The sequence below is a fragment of the Salvia hispanica genome, chromosome 3, assembly GCF_029641045.1.
Source record: "Salvia hispanica isolate PSC_SH4W2 chromosome 3, Shi_PSC_v1, whole genome shotgun sequence".
Lineage (NCBI taxonomy): Eukaryota > Viridiplantae > Streptophyta > Magnoliopsida > Lamiales > Lamiaceae > Salvia > Salvia hispanica.
Genome location: NC_142694.1, coordinates 29173753 through 29193025, shown reverse-complemented (window position 1 = coordinate 29193025; position 19273 = coordinate 29173753). Strand labels below are relative to the sequence as shown.

At 36.3% G+C, this 19273-nt stretch overlaps 1 protein-coding gene across 3 annotated transcripts; it reads left to right on the top strand.

Annotated features, from left to right (window-relative positions):
* Window positions 1–1676: 1676 nt before the first annotated feature.
* Window positions 1677–18465, top strand: LOC125212588 (sister chromatid cohesion protein PDS5 homolog A-like). Of its 3 annotated transcripts, none has more exons than XM_048112798.2 (33): window positions 1677–2029; window positions 4168–4371; window positions 4490–4671; window positions 5669–5795; window positions 5903–6121; window positions 6472–6688; window positions 6772–6917; window positions 7011–7156; window positions 7503–7652; window positions 7780–7828; window positions 7913–8104; window positions 8232–8414; window positions 8748–8902; window positions 9024–9150; window positions 9299–9439; window positions 9536–9592; window positions 9688–9824; window positions 9940–10057; window positions 10127–10258; window positions 10395–10594; window positions 12031–12187; window positions 12317–12460; window positions 13342–13422; window positions 13508–14131; window positions 14216–14320; window positions 14690–14769; window positions 15506–15557; window positions 15636–15719; window positions 15814–15851; window positions 17213–17275; window positions 17355–17515; window positions 17679–18046; window positions 18141–18465. In XM_048112798.2, exons 1-33 carry the CDS (start codon window positions 1937–1939, stop codon window positions 18171–18173), a joined length of 4965 nt encoding a protein of 1654 aa, XP_047968755.1. In that variant the 5' UTR covers window positions 1677–1936; the 3' UTR covers window positions 18174–18465. The 3 variants fall into 3 exon arrangements, with proteins under 3 accessions (XP_047968755.1, XP_047968754.1, XP_088923249.1); XM_048112797.2 differs by having other exon boundaries at window positions 1678–2029; window positions 9299–9448; XM_089067123.1 differs by lacking the exons at window positions 1677–2029; window positions 4168–4371 and adding an exon at window positions 5483–5578 and having other exon boundaries at window positions 4569–4671; window positions 9299–9448.
* The last annotated feature ends 808 nt before the right edge of the window (window positions 18466–19273 follow it).

Sequence of the window (19273 nt, the reverse complement as noted above, 5' to 3'; positions counted from 1 at the left end):
GGGTGGTTCGGTACGGTATACCGTACTTTGAGTGTCATACCATATACCGTACTGAAAGTTACGATATGACAAAACCTCATACCGATACCGTATTGAATTTTTCGGTATACCCGAGTTCGGTAAACCGAAAGTTCGGTATGGTAGTTTTTGATACCATTAGCATACCGTGTTTTTGGTATACCGTACCGCATTCCAGTATACCGTACTTTTGCGGTATACTGAACTTCTGTACGGCATATCGTTATACCTGTTATAACGGAAAAATAATATATTATACCTAAAATATTAAAAAAAAAAAACATTTCTGTTGTTTAACTACTTCAAAATGTAAAAACAATTAAACTCCGTACAATCATTCTAATATTCAAATTTATAAAACTTTGACAACCAAATCAAAAACAAATTATAAAATCAAGAGCAACATTATCTTCTTTTCTTGGAACCTTGTTGGTGAATTTGACAAAAGACATTACTTGTAGATGAGACTGAAAATGGAGGATCCAACCTGCTACAAAATATAAGGGTTTTATATATATAAATAATAATAATAATAATCCTATAGGGTAGTGATAAAATGCAAACTCATATATTATACAAACTCCAAACTTTTCAACACAGTGTCAACACAACGTCAATACAGTATAAAATTTTAAGATTTTAATGTCAACACAATATCAACACAATGTCAACACGATGTCGACCGTTGACACTGTGTTGATATTTTTTGTTGCTACTATTTTGTAATATGTTGATATTTTCTAATGGTCATGATCATAGTTTGGAGTTTGTACAATATTTAGAGTTTGCATTTGATTACATTCATAATCCTATAAATATAACATAAATATTACATATATAGGTATATATATATATTTATGTATTTAATAATCAACGGTATACCGAATCTTCGGTATGCCGTTATATACCGGTATACCGCGGTATGAGAAATCTAATACTACGGTATCATACCGTACCAAAAACTATGGTATACCGAAAAATCGATATTTTCGGTACGATAAGTCCAATATTCCGGTATAATTCCCCACCCATACACAACCCCACAATCACACACATACAACACATACACACACACATGGGCTCACACACAACCACATACACACACACGCACACACAACCCATACTCACACATTCACACACAAAACCACATATACACAGACATATAACACATAGTATAGATTTCAAAATTGAAATAATATTTGTAAAAAATAAAATTTTATTTTAAATCTAAGGAATTGATATAATTATCCGGTTCTGGGTGAGAATCGGTCAGTTCCGGGTAGAACCAGAACCAAAATTTTAGAAAATATTGGAAACGGTATCAGAAATGGAACCGGTTCTCCGAATCTCGGTTCCTCAATTACCGGCCAATTATTGTACAATATTTAAATTTCACTTATAAGTTATAACAAAGACAAACTTAGATATATATTTTTTAAATTTTATTTGAATATATTATAAATAAGACAATTTTATGAAATACTACTATTATTAGTAGGACATAGGATAGTGGAAGTATTTTTAAGAATCAAAATGCCTACTTTTGCCACATTTATGAGAAAGAAGCTAGCAAAAAAGTCCACTTCAAAACGCTATCCAAGGTGCTAAAAACATAAACACCACGAACTAGAAGCCCACGACTGCAAATAATCCAGCCCCAGATAGCACGAATGAGAAGCCCTCGACTGCAAATAATCCAGCCCCAAATAGCAAAAGATCTGAAGCGATAATTATCTCATGAATCGGGCAAGACCGCTTATTTCACTTGTTAATTAATTTGAAAAACCGAATAGCTGTTACACAGTCTTGACCGAAACGACGGAAAAACCCCCAATTCTGCCGCTGCAATTGCAAAAACGCACTAACCGTAGCTCTATGACAAGCAACGCAATTTGAAGGGCTGAGGATTTTCGTTTCGATGGCTCAGAAGCTGCAGCAGCAGCTCAAGGAGGTGGGATCGAAGTTGGAGACTCCTCCGGCTTCAAAAGATGCCCTCGTTAAGCTCTTGAAGGTGATGTGATAACTTCTTGTATGCATTTCGAGTTTTACCGAAAGTCTGCTCTTGTTTTTTTGGAATTACGAATTGATTTATGCTTGTTTGGGAGTTTTGTTTCTGGATGCATGCTTGAAATTTGTGTAATTCGCGTTTCAGTGATTACTGGAGTTGAATTAGGGTTCATTTCCGAACTGGTGTGACAGTCCTAGTGGTTTGAGAATTTAGTCGAGGTTGTGATGTTGAACTCTGCTAACTCGAATTAGGACATTCACAATTATGCTCACTCTAATTTTTCTTCATTTACACTACTCACTATTCACAGAATTTTCCTTAGTGCACTATTCATGCTATCATCTCTTTCTTCTCTAATTCTTTCTTACTCATATTTCATATAATTTGTAATCATAATTAAATTCAAATGCGGATATAGAAAATAACACAAATTTCATTTAAAACTAAAATTACACAGTTAAAATAAAAAATTGAATAATTGAAACAAAATATTGTAGTAATTGATGAAAATTCTAAGCATGTATCAAAGTGACTTAAAACCCCCAAATTTCTTCAATTTAATCTTTTTTGGAGTCTGGGCTTCACGATCATGTGTTAACTAACGAAGCATATGGCGATCTCGGAATGTCGTGGGCCACAACATTTTTCAGTTGCAATATAATGCTCACATATATAACGATGGCAAACACCTCCTTGTGCCATGTACGCCCCGATTGCTTGTCCAGCATCATTTTCCTTTTGAGCGGACTCTTGTTTTTGGGCAAAAGGGCTCTTTTCGGCTCATTTGGACACAAAATGGTCTTTAAAAACATCAGCCATTTTGGGTAGATATCATCGGTGAGAGAATAGCCCATACCACGGATACCTTACCATTCAACACTTTGTTGAAGACATGAGAGTAGTTGAGGATGTTGATGTTGTTGTTGGAGCCGGCTGGCCCAAAGAACGCATGCCAAATCCATAGTCAAATAGTATTGATGGAAATAGTTGTTGGCGACTTGACGGCTGCCTCTAGTACAATGGTTGGATAAGAGTCCCGGTGCCCACTAGTATATGCGCCTCTCCAAGCCATTCGACAATTTTTCTACTCCCAGTGTTTGAAGTTGCTGCTGCCAAGAATGCTAGAAAAGCACGCCGTGCCGTGCCTTCTACATACAGATTAGTTGATAACAGTATAACATCAAAAGGTGTCAGTGTCCTGAGCGACATAAGAATCTCGAGTGGCAGGGGAGAAAGGTCTCGAATTGTAAGAGTTGTCCACATATGGTTATAGTCCCTCCGTCCACAAAAAGTGTTCTCATCTTTCCATTTCGGTTCGTCAACAAAAATAATCCCATCCAAAAATGGAGAAGTTTCTTTCAAATACTTTACCACTTTTTATCTCTCTCTTTCATATTTTACCCACTTTCTCTCCTCTCCCTTACTTTACCCACTTTCTCCCCTTCTGTTTCTCACTTTACTAATTTCTCATTAAAACCCGTGCCGTCCACCCATGAGACTATTTTTTGTGGACGGAGGAAGTATAATTGAACATACCCAGTCATTGTTGGCTGGCTGTTTCTCCAATCAGAAGCCTTATTAATATTTCATGTGGACAGTCAACCAGATTTCATTTTTTAAAAACGATATTTATTGACTTTTGATGAACCATCTGTTTATTCCAATTCCCCAATTTCTATAATTTATATTTTTTCTAGATCAGGGGGTTAAATTTTTTTGACGGGAGTTGTGCTCCTTATGTGCTGCAAAGTTTTTTTCTTCTCTAGGAACACATCCTGCTAATTGGCCTCCGTTCCATAGTAACGGAGGCGTTTCTTTTCGGCACGGAGATTAAGAAAAATTGTGTTAGGTGAGTTAAATAAATGGAGAATAAAGTGGAAAATGAAAAAGGTAGAGGGATGAAGAGAGAAAAATGTAAGAGAGAGTAAAGTAGGTGTGGAAAAATGTGTTGACTTTTACTAAAAAGGGAAATGACTCTATTACTATGGAACGTACTAAAATGGCAAAATGACTCTATTACTATGGAACAGATGAAGTACTTTGGAATATCTTATTAAGTTAGCTATAGTACACTGCTAGTTTTTCGCATACTTATATATGCAATTTATTATATATTATAATTTGGATGCTTTCTCATGCAGCAAGGAGCAATATATCTGTGTGAATTGGATCAGTCACCTCCAAAATCAATGGTGGAGTCCATGCAGCCTCTCCTGAATGCCCTTGTCAAACCAGAACTTCTCAAACATCAAGATCGGGAGGTCAAGCTCTTTGTGGCTGCATGCATCTGTGAGATAACTCGAATCACTGCACCTGAGGCTCCTTATGATGATGATGTCTTAAAGGTACTTTTTATCTCGTAAGACTGTAAGAGTCCATTGGTGGTGGAGAAAACATGTCAGTTAGGTGCTTCAGTTTCAACCTTCAATATACAGGGAGAGTTCTGATTATTTCTGTTTACAGGACATTTTTCAGTTGATTGTGGGTACATTCAGTGGTTTAATTGATGTAAATAGCCCATCATTTGGAAGGAGGGTCGTTATTCTTGAAACACTTGCCAGATATAGATCATGCGTTGTGATGCTGGATCTTGAATGTGATGATCTCATAAATGAAATGTTTGATACTTTCTTTTCAGTTGCCAGGTGTGTTCCATCAGCTTTAGTTACTTTTTAGTTGTCACCGTCGTTTCTGACTCTCCCTTAGTTTGTTGGTTAAGACTAAGGATTAAATTCAAGTTACACAGTTTTGTCATGCAAACTGGATTTCGACTTTTCTTTGAATTATTTCTTTCCGTTATATTCTATTTCGACCTGTAAATGCATCTATTCTCGTTTTCGTATTGGTATCAAAACCCAAGAGAGGATGGCTGACTAAAGATGATTCATAACTTTAATATCACTTTTAGTGTCTAGTTACTAGTTTGTTGATAGAGGCTGTATCAAATGACATGTATTATCTTGATTGATTATGTATGGATATTTTGAACTTGCTGTTTAGTGACTTTGGTCCTGCTTGACGTGGCCAGCTAGTGAAAATGACAGAACACGTGAACCTTGTGATTTGATCATAGTGAAAATCCATGTTGCCAAGAGAACTTTATTCAGATATAGATTTGTAGTGATGATGATAATATTATAATTAAAAGTTTTATATGTAAATTAGTAATAGTAAAGAGTATATGGGGGGAAAGTTTTATATTTTAATCTTTATTCTTAGGAAGATTTGGAGAATAAAATGTCTTCAGTTACTATTAAAGCTTTTGTATGTAATAATATGTGTATTAATTTCTTGTATTTATAATTTATTGATATCATGTTTATATATATATTACTAGCATTTTAATAGTTTATTTTACAATATCCTTATAATTCATATGTATTGCATTATTATAAAAATGTACTCATATTTACTTCGAATCTATAAATTGATAATCTTGGTTTCATCTGGATAAAGGCTAGCCTCTCCTGCATATAACAGGGACGTTACGTCACACTGTCGTTAAATTTCAGCCCCAACTTCTTTAAACACTGGATGCCTCTATCATCCTATGTAATTACTGGTGCTTCTGTTAATCTGGTTGACATGCATTCTTGTACTGATATATTGACTTAGTAACCTTCACTTTTTCATCGCATGCAGAGATGAGCTTCCAGGGAATGTCTTGAGTTCAATGCAAACAATCATGGAGGTAATCTTAGAAGAGAGTGAGGATGTACCAGAAAATCTTTTGGTTACATTACTGACCGTTTTAGGCGATGATAGAAAGGTAAGCATATGTTTCCTCAGCTGACCTCTTTCCGTTTTTTATTTTATTTTGTAAGTTTCAGCGCCTTTCTGTTATATAGATATTACACTTTGGGTTTTTGCTTTTAGGCGGTAACTGCTGCTGCAAAGAAGATTGCTTTGAATGTGATAGAGAATTGTGCTGTAAAACTGGAGAGTAGCATAAGGCAGTTTCTTGTGTCATCTATGTCAGGAGAAAGTAGATCCCTGATATGTGAGATTGATTACCATGCTGTACTTTATGACATCTATCGCTGTGCTCCTCAAATCTTATCTGGAGTTGTACCTTATCTAACTGGAGAATTACTGGTAATCGTCCTCAATATGTTTTATGCATTTTATTGTTTCCTGCATGAATAAGTTTTCTCTAGTTGATTCCAAGCACAAATTGAAATATATTTTCTTTATTTGTTTGTTTAGGTATGTGGACATGACCTAGTGTGTTAGTATTTAGTAGTCAATTGTCATAGTAATTTTTATTTTCATAGAGTTTCTGTTGACAGCCACTCTCTAGTGGAGCTTCTCTCTATCGTCATAGTTATGCTTCATTTATGTCAAGTTCTTTTATATCAGTTCATTCTTGAAATTCATAATTTAATTTTACATAGGATATGTTAAAAAATAGCCAGGTCATCAGTTTTTAAGTTTGATATCAACAGAGTGATCAGCTGGACATTCGCATGAAAGCAGTGAGTTTAGCTGGTGATCTGTTTGCTCTGCCGGGATCTACTATTTCTGAGTCATTCAAGCCTGTCTTTGTGGAGTTTCTCAAAAGATTGACTGATAGAGCAGTGGAGGTCAGAATGTCTGTACTTGAGCATGTTAAGACTTGCCTTTTGGAGAATCCTTTCAGGAGTGAAGCTCATCAAATAATCTGTAAGGAATTCAAGTACAAAATATCCCTCAAATTATTGTGGGGTTCTTTAGTCTGAAGATCTATGGCTTTGTTTAATTTCCAGCTGCTCTTTGTGACCGTCTGTTGGACTATGATGAAAATGTACGCAAAAAAGTTGTTTCTGTGGTTTGTGATGTGGCATGTCATGCCCTCACATCAGTTCCAGTTGAAACTATCAAGCTAGTCTCAGAACGCCTACGTGATAAATCTGTACGGACCTAGCTCCCTGTATATAACTATTCCATTGCTCATTCTTGACATCTACTCCCTTAATTCTTAAGATATGTTTCTCCACACATCCAGCTTCTGGTTAAAAGGTATACCATGGAGAGGTTAGCGGAGATACACAGAACATCTTGCATGAAGCAGTCTCGTGGTTCATTAAAGGATGATGAATATGGTTGGGTTGTCAGCAAGATATTGAGATGCTTCTATGATAAAGATTTCAGGTAACTTGGGAGCTTCTGGTTTCATATGATTAGTTGTGGATGGAATATATACAAAAAACAATCCTGAATAAGGTATATATGTTCATAGTGGTGACAAAAAGCAATCCACTATGTCACCACTACGAAGATGACTCTGATGTAAATTTGGATGGAATGTTTACAAAAAACAATCGACTATGATTTAGGCAGTTATTATGTTTATGTTCAAAACTAACGCCACTATGAAGATGATATTGATGTAAATTTGGTTATATATGTATATTTTGGTGTCTAAGGATCTCTATAGTAGCATTCCTAATTTGTGATAAGTAATATACTAATGTTGAAAGGCTTGTTCTCTCTGCAGATCGGATGCGGTAGAACCTATCCTGGCCATGTCCTTGTTCCCAGCTGACTTTTCTGTCAGAGACAAGGTTAAAAGATGGGTTATGATCTTTTCGGGGTTTGACAAAGTTGAGGTAACAGCTCTTGAGAAGATATTAGAGCAGAAACAAAGGTTAGTACAAATGCTTGAATCTATGAATGATTTTAAATTTTTTTTTTACCATGTCATAGTGTTGCTTCAGGCTTCAGCTGGATGATCTTTAGCTACAAACCTGTATTCTTTTTTACTGTAAATTCAGGTTACAACAAGAGATGCAGAAGTACCTTTCCCTTAGACAGCTAACTCAGGTTTTCCTTCAAGGAGTTTGTGTTTCCTGAATTCTTGGCTAAAGCATGTGTAGTATCTAATGAAAATGCTGGGTCCATGTGCAGGAAGGTGATGGCACTGAGATCCGGAAGAAAGTAATGTATTGCTTCCGAGTTATGTCTCGATGTTTCACTGATCCTGCGAAGGCAGAGGAGAATTTTCACATTCTTGACCAATTAAGAGATTCCAACATTTGGAAAATCTTGAAGCAACTTCTTGATCCCAATACCAGCTCTGCTCAATGCAGTAGCTTGCGGGTGAGTCGATTTATCACACTCTATGTTTCTACACTTTTATTTGCTTTATATTCTTCCTTCAGTAATGGAACACAAAATGTTTCTTAACATCATATATGAACTTTGAAAGACTTTGAACCTGATGCAGGGTGATTTGTTAGAAATCCTTGGTCAGAAGCATCGACTCTATGGATTCCTTACTACTCTCTCTTTGAAAACCTCTTATCTACTTTTCAACAAAGATCATGTTAGAGAAATTCTTCTGGAGGCCCGCATACAGAAAACTTCTGAAAGTTCTGAGATACTCGCGTCCTGCATGACTGTTCTTGTGGTATGACACTTGGTTCTGTACAAACATTTTGGTGGTTCGTTATATTTGCCTGTTAGGTGTTTAACTATTTTATAGAGTAACCATGGATATTAAATTTATATTTAAGCAGAAGTTGAATCATTGTTGTTGAGCACTGCGAATCATTATAATATTGTATATTGCCTTTTGAAGTATACTGAAATGGCTGTTATATTGAGCTTGAGCCTGACACTCAAATCACTTTATTGAATCTTCTTGGAAAAACACACTTTGATTTTCTTAAAATGACTCTTCACTCTTCAGTAGAAATGGTATTGCATAATTATATGTTCTTATGATGGGACACATTTTCAGATTCTTGCTCGATTTTATCCTTCACTGCTTGGCGGATTAGAAGAAGATCTGGTACATCTTCTCGAGGATGACAATGAAATACTGAAGGAAGGGACTCTGCATATTCTTGCAAAGGCTGGGAGTACTATCCGAGAACAACTTGGTGTATCGTCAAGGTTAGAAAAATCTCGTGAACCTAAATATTTTCATTTCCTGAATCCTGATTTATTTTTCTACAAATTGTAAAGCTAATTTATTTTGGTACCTTTTCATTTAATATGATTATTCTGCTTATAGGTCATTAGACCTTATTCTTGAGCGCATATGCATTGAGGGTAGCCGAAGACAGGCTAAATATGCTGTTTATGCCCTGGCATCTATCACAAAAGATGATGGGCTTATGGCACTATCAGTTCTCTATAAGGTTCTGTTCCTTCTTTTTCTTTTACTCTGTCTATAATCTTCTCTTATTCATACATGCTCCTTGGTCCTGCAGTTTTGTCCATATTTTTGTTTATCTTTTGTTTCTATCAAATGTGATGATTCAAGTTTTGAATATTTCGTTTTAATAGAGGCTAGTTGATATGCTCGAAGAGAAGTCCCACCTGCCTGCTGTATTACAATCTCTTGGATGCATAGCACAAGCTGCTTTGCCAGTCTATGAAACTAGAGAGATTGAGGTTAAAAAGTTCATCAAGGAAAACATACTGGAGGTCGGACAAGTATGCATCTAGATGGCCAAAGATATGATCCATATTATCTTTTTTTCTTGTTGTATATATTTTTGATGAAACATGCTTCACTTGCAGAAAACAGGAGATGGATCTACTTGCTGGGCTGATAGAAGTGGACCCTGCTCTTTAAAGGTCTTCTCATTGGCTCGCTTCGTACCTCCACATGTATAACAGTCCACTTGGGAAAGCCTTTTCAAACTAAATACATTTATGAAATGTCTCTGCAGATTTTTGGGCTTAAAGCTTTGGTCAAGAGCTGTTTATCTGTAAAAGATCCTAATTCCAATCCCCGAATAGATGATGTAATTGGAATTCTTATGAACATACTCATGTTTGGTGAAATTTCGAGGGAGATCGAGTCAAGGTAACTTTGAATGCTGAAAATAACTTTAATGAGTTTAATTCCAAACTTCTCTTCACTGGGACAGGTATTGCTTTACATTTTCTAAGTTGATATAGTGCCCCTTTCTGTGTTACAGTTTAGTAGATAGGGCACATTTGAAACTTGCTGCAGCAAAAGCTGTTCTCCGGCTATTGAAGAAGTGGGAGCACAAAATTCCTGTTAATGTTCTTTACCTTGCATTGAGAAGCTCAGAGGTAGAATCTGACTTGTATTATTGTAAATAGAAAGTGGTGCAGTTCTCACTCTCTCAACCATGGATGTAGGATGACTTTCCTGAGGTAAAAAAGTTGCTTCTTCACAAGGTTCACCAATATGTGAGAGACCACATTTTAGATCCAAAGTTTGCTTGCGCCTTCCTGCTGGATATTTCCTCTTCACAGTCAGATTTTGAAGAGGTGTGTATATATGTGTGTGTGTGCGTGTGTTTAGTTATCACTTAATGTGTTTGCTTGAACATTGCTTGTATATTACCTAGCAGAGGAACGTTACAGATGTTTAAGAAATGTATGACCTACCTTATTTCTTTTGCAGAATAAACGCTATTTAAATGAAATCATCCAGATGTGCAGGCAACGGAGGGCACGCCAAATTTCTTTGCAAACTGATTCTAACTCCCCGTCAATCTATCCAGAATATATTCTCCCATATGTGGTCCATTCGCTCGCTCATCATCCTTCATTTCCTAATGTTGATGAATGCAAAGATGTCAAAGCATTTGAACCTATGTACAGGTAATTGAATTATCTACTCAACAATTTTTATTAATCGGTTAGAGATTGAACAAATATCACACAGCTCGTAATAATTCATTTGAAGTCCTCTTATATTGTCTCTACTGTCATAATAGACTCTGAGCGGAACCCTTTCTGAACCAAACCCCATGTTGAATGTGTATCTTAGTTGAATAACATTTGATAAGCTTTAGCTTTCTGATGGATAACCTGATGATGTTTCTTCATCACCATTGTCTGATTTTACATGTGTTTTTTTCTTTATTAATAGTATAATTGGAAATGTGAAGCTGTTTACACAACCTAGAAAACTATGAGAGTTTCAAATTTCCATTTTTTCACAGAATTAGAATATTAGTCTCTACTGCTTGCTATACGTTTCATGTACCTTGCTGCAAGATTGTAATGGCGCACATGTTAGGGGGTTAAATAGAAATAGTTCTATAATTGCTGAGATAACACAACTGTGATGTGTTATCATGATGCTAGCGGGGCTCAATTGTTTAGAAAAGTTGTCTGATTCTTTGTATGCTATTTTAGTTGCAAACTACTAGATAGGAAATGCATTCTGACAAACTAATGTCAATTGTGATTTGGGATTTTGATTCTCATTCATATCAATTTTGAGTTTTAACAAGCATATCCCCCCTACCATAAGTGGAGAGCTCTCCGACTCAAACAGGAAAGGGTGAAACTAACAAATTGCATGCAAGTGGCTTCATTTTATGGTTCATACAATCTATTTGAAAGGATTGGCACCCATAAGTTCTAGTTGACTGAAATAATTTATGTCGGCTCTAATAAATAACTTGACCATGGGAAGTGATTAATCCTCTCAGAGTGAGAAGGATCAATGGAATATGCCAAAAAAAATATTAGGAAAGATGTTGGAATTTTTGTTCTCTTTCTTGTGGTTTGCTTGAGAGTGTTTCCATCAAAAGCACCTTGGTTTGCACCTAATTGCATATCTGGAAAATTGGCACATTGCCTTTTTATGCTAAGCCCCAAAACTTAAGCAAAGATGAGCCGAAGCAGCAACACGTGCAAATTTGTAATGATGTCCACTTTAGCTTTTAAGTTGCTAGATGATAGTGCCAGCTCAGTTTTCACCATGATTAATTTTGTTCGTTTGTATGGTCATTGGATGTTAATTACTGATGCTGGGTTTGCTTCTGAAAAAAATGTGATTGAAGTTTGTTAAGTTGTGCCCTAACATCACTTGATTAATACAATACAGTTGGAGACATTTTTAGCTTCTTTTATCTGATAATGACGTGTCTGTCCATGTCTAACTGATACTTGATTAGATTAATACAATGTGGTTAGTGTATAACTTTTGCGGAAAGAACCATCACCACTGCACTTATATGTTTTAGCATGGTGTGTGGTTAACTTCTTTCTTCATACCTAATTTTGTATAACTTTGTCTACTTCAGGCAGTTGTACTTCTTCCTGCGTGTGCTAGTACATGGAGATGCAGATGGAAAATTAGATGTCAGTCTGAGCAAGAATAAGGAAAGCATTGGATTACTGCATTCAATATTTCAATGTATCAAGTGCTCAGAAGATGCCTTGGATATATCTAAATCAAAGGTTTGGTATTAGATATCATTAAGTGTAATTTGTTTTTTTCCGAGTACACAGGATATTCAACTGTTCGAATATTAATGAGTTCTATGATGTTTTAATGACAATATGTTTATTTCAACTCACATGTTGCAGAACTCCCATGCTCTATGTGACCTTGGTGTGTCAATTATTAAACGAGTAACTGAAAACCAAGGTGAACTTCAAGAAAGTACACCTGTGGTCCTACCTCCAGTGCTGTACAGTACACTTGAGAAGAAAGATGAAAATGGCTTGCTGGTATGCCTAATCAGCTTCTTCATGTAGTATATTTTAGCTGTATTGTTTGATTATATCTTGCAAGAGTGGATTTTTGCTCCTCTTGAATTGGATTATGTGCTACCTGTTCTAAAAGCAAGTCATCTTCAAGTAAAGATATGACACGATTTCTGTCAAAAGTGGTTTGTGTTCTGTGCTATAATTTTAAAATTGAAGTCTGATTACTTCAATGACGTCTATGATAGAAGACTGTATCAAGCTTTGTAGTTGAGTACAATTTTATGTGCTCTAACGATATAGGCAATGAATTTTTCAGTTTGTACACATTCTATTCTCTGCACCTCATGTTCGAGACATGCTGAGCACTGCCGGATCTCTTATAGATTAGTTTTGATTCTTTAATATAAATTCTCAGTAAAATATGTCAACTTGAACTCCTCCATCCTAGGTTAGGCCTAAATGATGAGAATGTCAATCCATTTTTCTATCATCAGACTCCAGCCAATAAGGGGCGCTGAGTAAGTAGTTTGACTATTTCGACAGTTCCCATATCAGATCTGTCACATGTCAGACTGTATTGATCTAATCACTAGCATGAAACATGTACGGTACTGGCTAATGAAAGAACAGTGCCGTGTTTGCAACTTGGATATGTCATCAGACGGTCTTGAACTGTCATGCAGTTTGAGATATGTTTTTGTGAACTATTATTGATTTTCCACCATTGCTTGAGTTGTTTCTCTTGCAGAGATTGAACCCATTTCCATTAATTGTTCAGCTGAAAATAGGTTGTGATCTTATGTGCAAATACTTGTTTTGAAATTTAATATCTTAGCCGTGTCCGTATACTAGGTTATAATCTGTGATGTCCATGTTTGGTTACACACTTCATTTGATGCTAGGTTGGTGCTGCAACGGCATGGGTGGCTGATGAGGGTATGTTGGCCTACTTCGAGTCACTGCAACTGGATGTTAAAGAAATTGTAAGATTGTCAACTATACAACCCAGTGTCGTGCGTTTCTTTCATATCCTAACTTGCCAGTTAATTTATGTTTCTTTGTATTCAGGAAAAACCAGTTGACTCGGAGGATGATACTGTGAAGGACAGTGATACAGAGGGCAATGAGATGCCTTTGGGGAAGTTGTTACAACGTCTAAAAGCCAAGGCAGCAAAGACGAGAAAAGAGGTGAAGCATGAGCATGCACAAGCTGAAGTGGAAAAAGAAAATGATTTTAGTATCTTGCAAATGGTGAAAGAAATGAATTCTGGTAATCAAGGTGCAAAAAGAAAGTTCGAGTCAAGTAATGGTCATGGACATGATCGCAAAACTAGGAGATGTGACCATCAGCCTCAGAAAAGTAAAATTCGTTCGAGTGAACCAACAGATGTTTCTGTACCAAAACATAGGAGATCATCTGTTCAAGCTCAAAAGTCTCTTGGAGCTGTTACTTCTAAAGGTTCTAAGAGACCTTCTAATGTAAATAATGTGAATAATAACATTGACTTTGACAAATTAAATGATAACTCTCAAACTAGTTCAGAAGATCAACGTGTGCATGAAAAAACTGAACCTGTAGATTCGGAATTGCTTACTCTACGTGTTAAGAAACTGATCTCCTCCTCAAAGAAAAAAGGTAAACGTGCTAGCACAGATCCTCATATGGAGCTAAAGAACACCCAAGAAGCTAAGGTATCTTTTCAAATACTGTAATATGAAACCTTAGTGATCTTTGAAATTAATTGGAGCAGTCATGATCCTTCTTATTATCTGCAGAAGTCTAAGAAAGTATCAAATACTGATAGCCTGCTCTCTATCAGTTCTTCCACGTTGGGATCTCAAAAGAAGCAAAACCATAGCAATGCTACTGGATTAGAAAAGGTTAGTTTTAACTATGGTGTTCTTTGTGAAATATGAATGTGAACGCTAACTTGCTAATTTGGAAAACTCGTATCTTTTTTCTTCCCTATGTGTGTGGTCTGAGTTTGTATATGTATGAAGCCATAATAATTTGTTAGCATGTTGTAGTACTTAGGTCTATGCTCTATGTTCAGTGCACTGTACTGTCATGCTGCTTTTGCCATACCCTTCATTGGGTTTCCATTGCCTTGCATTCACCATTCAAAACCTTGTAATTGGGTCTATGATATATCTTCTGAATTTTATGCAAGTCATCGATTTCAATTGAGGGTGCTTAAAAATTCTGCTTTGCTAAATCTTAATCCTGCTTTCACTTTCTTTTGTGGTTAGTGCACAACAAAGAAGAAGAAAAATTCCATAGGCGACTTAATTGGTTGCAGAATAAAAGTTTGGTGGCCGGTGGATAAGTTGTAAGCTCTTCTGGACTTTCTTTGCCTTGGTCTTTTGGTATAATTATTACCCCCTGAGTCCATGAAAAAATAGTCTCATTTTTCCATTTTGGCTCGTCCACCAAAATTAGTCCCATTTCTATTTATGGAAACTTTTTTCACCACTTCTCTCTCTCCACTACTTCACCCACTTTTCTCTTCTTTCTCCTACTTTACCAATCCACAATATGATACATGCCGCTCACAAATGAGACTATTTTTCGTGGGAAAGAGGGAGTATTATAATTAGGATAAAAATACTGGAATATAGAATGTTATGCCAATGGAAGGCATCAAATTATACTTCCACTCTGCTGGCTTGAAATATTGATCCAAGTGACATTGCCATAAAGAGTTACTAGTACCTTAGCTTCATAACACTCCCTCAGTTCTATGTCCCATTCCCCCTCACAGAAAGTAAGTTTTGACATGTGAAATTAACTACATTAAATAAGCTTGAATTTGGGAACTGAAATTCCTCAACTCAACTGGCCTATTTAAGCATACTCCATTCCAACCCTATTTAAGTATACTCCATTCCAACTGGTCTAGTCTTTCGGAAATTGTCTTTTGAACTTCTACACTAATATGATTGATGACTTCCCGACTAGTAACATATTATTCACTAGAAGGATTTTCATAAGTGAAAACTTAGCACATGTCGTGGTAAATCTCTCAATATTCGTACCAGTTACACATTGCTTGTGTCCTTCCACAGGTACTATGAAGGTGTCGTGAAGTCATTTGATACTGAGAAGAACAAGCATGTGGTATGATGCATTTTGGAGTGTCTTATTTCTTTTGCATTCTTTCTGCAAGACTCTTGATTAGTAATTTGAACTTCGAAGGTATTGTATGACGACGGTGATGTGGAAGTTCTTCGATTAGATAGGGAGCGCTGGGACCTTGTTAAAAGTGGTCTAAAGGCCAAGGTTAACCAACCTTTTATCCTATTATATGAGCATGTAATGTTCGATCCTGTTAATCAAAATTTGTGTCTAATGATTCAATAAAATATTTTTGCAGCGATCTGGTTCATCAAAGGACTCTCCTCCTAAAGGAAGGTAAGTTATCACATCATTTTACCAGCGTGTAATAATTAATTTTATTTTGTAGTTGCATGTTTAGTCAACATTTTCACTCTGTCTATTTTTGTTTGGGGAGCTATATATTGGTCTGTTGAAATCTACATCTGTGAATGGAAGTCTGCTGAAATTGAAATGGCAGAGGTCTTTTGTGTGGGTCGTCTTGGAGTTGATATTTTGGTTTTGACCAAAAATATGCCTGGTTGGGTAAGATGTGAATGGCCTGGTAACATAAACAAAGCTTAGAGAAATGTTCGGTCATGGCAAGGCTTTTTTTTTTTACCAAAAATATGCCTCGTAGTAGTATAGTATATACTCCCTCCGTCCCACAAGAATATGGACTCCTTCCTTTTTAGTCTATGAACTTTCTAATTTTGGAAAGTTTTTTCTCTAATGAGGTGGGACCCATTTTCCACTAACAATACTTTAATTACTTTTTCTCTCTACCTCTCTCTTACTTTACCAATTTTACATTAAAACCCGTGCCGAGCCCAAAGTGCATATTCCTTGGGGACGGAGGGATTAATAAATATGTATGTATGCAAAAGAATTATTCATAATTTTTTGCATTTTGTAGAGCCTAGAAATTAGTATACCAGAGGTCTTTTGTGTGGGTTGTCTTGGAGTTGGCATTTTGTTTTTGACCAAAAATATGCCTGGTAGGGTAAGATGTGAATGGCCTGGCAACATAAACAAAGCTTGGAGAAATATTTGGTCATGGCAACGCTTTTTTGACCAAAAATATGCCTGGTAGTAGTATAGTATATATTCCCTCTGTCCGTGAATAGGAGTCCCGTTTTTCCATTTTAGTCCGTCGGTTTATAGGAGTCCCGGTTCATTTTTCCTATAAATGGTAATAGGATCCCACATTCCAATAACTCATTCCACTCACATTTCATTTAAAATTAATATATACAAGTGGGACCCATATTCCATTAACTATTTTCCACCCACTTTTCTCAACATTTCTTAAAACCCGTGCCACCGAGAAATGGGATTCCTAACGGCAGACGGAGGGAGTAATAAATATGTATGTATACAAAAGAATTATTCATAACTTTGGCATTTTGCAGAGCCTACAAATTAGTATACTTGTTTTGTTATATAGTTAAGAGCTTTGATATATGTGCCACTTCTGGTTTTTCAGAAAGACAAGTTGAAAAAATGATCACTGACTGCGAAATGCGTTAAGTAACATTAGAAGTTCGAACAATAAGTGCTTTTCTTTGTTCGTTTAGCATTGATATCTCAATACTGTAGCTTCAGTTACTTGCACTTTTTAAAATCCTTGTTGTTAACTGACATGTGGGTGGCTAACTTCTTCCAACATTTTATTGTAGGTCATCTGGTCTGAGAAAAAAATCAGGAGGTGGCCCAAATCATAACAAAAAATTGGGACGAAAGTGAGTGATTGCTATTTAATGTCCTGGGATTAGCTTCTTGCTTTTAGTAAGTAGTTTCATCTCATTAATCTACTGGCAGATCCCCATCTCAAGTTAGAAGTAAAAGAACTCAACGGACGACTCCAAAAGGAAGGTCAAAACTAGTGTTGGAGAGTGAGTCATTGGAGGAAAGTTATAAAACACCAGGTGTTGTTTCTCATGAAATTTCAATGAAGTCACCAATTGATAATTCTGGCTCAGGTAAACGATCAATATACTATTTTTTGTTAGTGAGAACCAAGAATCTAGTGTGACGTTATGCCTGTTTTCCTGTTATGGTTGTTTCCCTTTATCAATTTAAACAAACCTATTTTGGATTTCTAATATTGCAGTAAGTTGTGTTAATGTATTTTTGTCGCTGCAGATAACGAACCAACTGAAACAAGTGTCAAGTCCTTACATACAAGGGTTTCATCTGAAGAAGATGACGGCGAAAAGCCTCAAGAAGATGTTGAGCTCTTACCGAGTGATGATGAAGAGGCCAAAGAGAGAGAAAAAGATTCTGAAGATACTGAGAATGTTGGCAGGAATTCTCAAGATTCTCATGGATCGGATGATGAAGCTGTTTCTTCTTCAGATAAGCAGCAGCCAAGTGAGGAGGCCACTGAAGAATCTGGAGAGGAGGCTGATGAAGCAGACTACACAGATAGACATGCAAAATCTTCAAAGAAGCTCAACAAGAAGTCCGCTTCTCATTCCGTAGATAAGGATGTCTCTGATGACGAGCCTCTGGTACTCAACTTGGCCAGTTCGAAGTATCTATAAGTTAATCTCTGTCTAACATCAAGCTAGGCACTAATCTTTTTTTACTTAATCCGGAATGCAGGTTTTGTGGAAACAGCGCTGTAAAAGACAATGAGGTCCAGGCATTACATTACATATCCAGCTCTCGCACTGTAGTGACTTAGATGCAGCATGTGGGGTTACTTCACAACAACTTAAATAGCTTTTGCATTGACGAAAACATACACCATTGAACTGCTGACTCGAATAAAGCTTATATTCCTTGTGTAGATTGTAGCACACCATAGATGTCATTAGTTGTCTAGAAATGGATATGCAGTTTGTTGTAGCATTGAACTTTTCTGTATGTGCAAGAGAAATATATCATGTACAGCTGAAGATCTTACGTGTTTGATACTTTTTCAACATTGTAGCTCTCTGTTGCTGATGGCCTCTCAACTTTTGATAATTCTATAATGGTCTTTCAATGCCTACTAAATGTAGTTATTCTTGGTACTGTGTGTGGGCTACATTATAGTGATCGGAAACAAGAAGATGTTATCTAATGTTAGAGATTACTTGTCTACTCAATTTGAGATGAATGATATAGGAGAGACTAGACATAATCAGAAATAATGTTGTATCTATCTTAAGAATCTTATATCACGCTTAGACGCTTTGGCAATGAGTTCATATCTGTTTGGCATGGAATTACCTAGTCTTAGGATATAGTATGTCCTAAGATGCATAGTGAGATATATGAGATCAAACGAGTTTCATATCCTTCGTCGTTTATGAAAGGACCTATAGTCTAGTTTACCACACATATGAGCTATGTCCTTTAAGTTGTACTGGTTCATATTTCCAAATTGATATATATTCAAGGAAATCAACCTCTGAATATGTGTTCATCTTGAGAGTGTCATGGAGGAGTGTGAAGCAAAAGTACATCGCACACTCCATTATGGAAGTTGAATATGTGGTTGCTTCATAAGTTGAAGGAAACAATATGGCTTAGAAGCTTCCTAATGGACTTTAACATGATTCCGAGGATGCCAAAGAGTATTATACAATTTATTGTGATAAGTTTGGAGTAGTGACTAACTCAAGAAAACCACGAGCCCACAATGCTATCAAACACATTGAGAAGAAGTACCATATAAATATAATGTGCGGACGAGACATTCATGTGACCAAGATAGCATCAAAGAATAACATGAAAGATCCTTTCATCAC

Coding starts and splice junctions, on each gene's coding strand:
- LOC125212588 (XM_048112797.2), top strand. CDS start 1,937: ATGGCTCAGAAGCTGCAGCAGCAGCTCAAGGAGGTGGGATCGAAGTTG. Junction 10,259..10,394: donor CACAGTCAGATTTTGAAGAG/GTGTGTATATAT, acceptor TTTCTTTTGCAG/AATAAACGCTATTTAAATGA. Junction 14,770..15,505: donor TGGTGGCCGGTGGATAAGTT/GTAAGCTCTTCT, acceptor GTCCTTCCACAG/GTACTATGAAGGTGTCGTGA.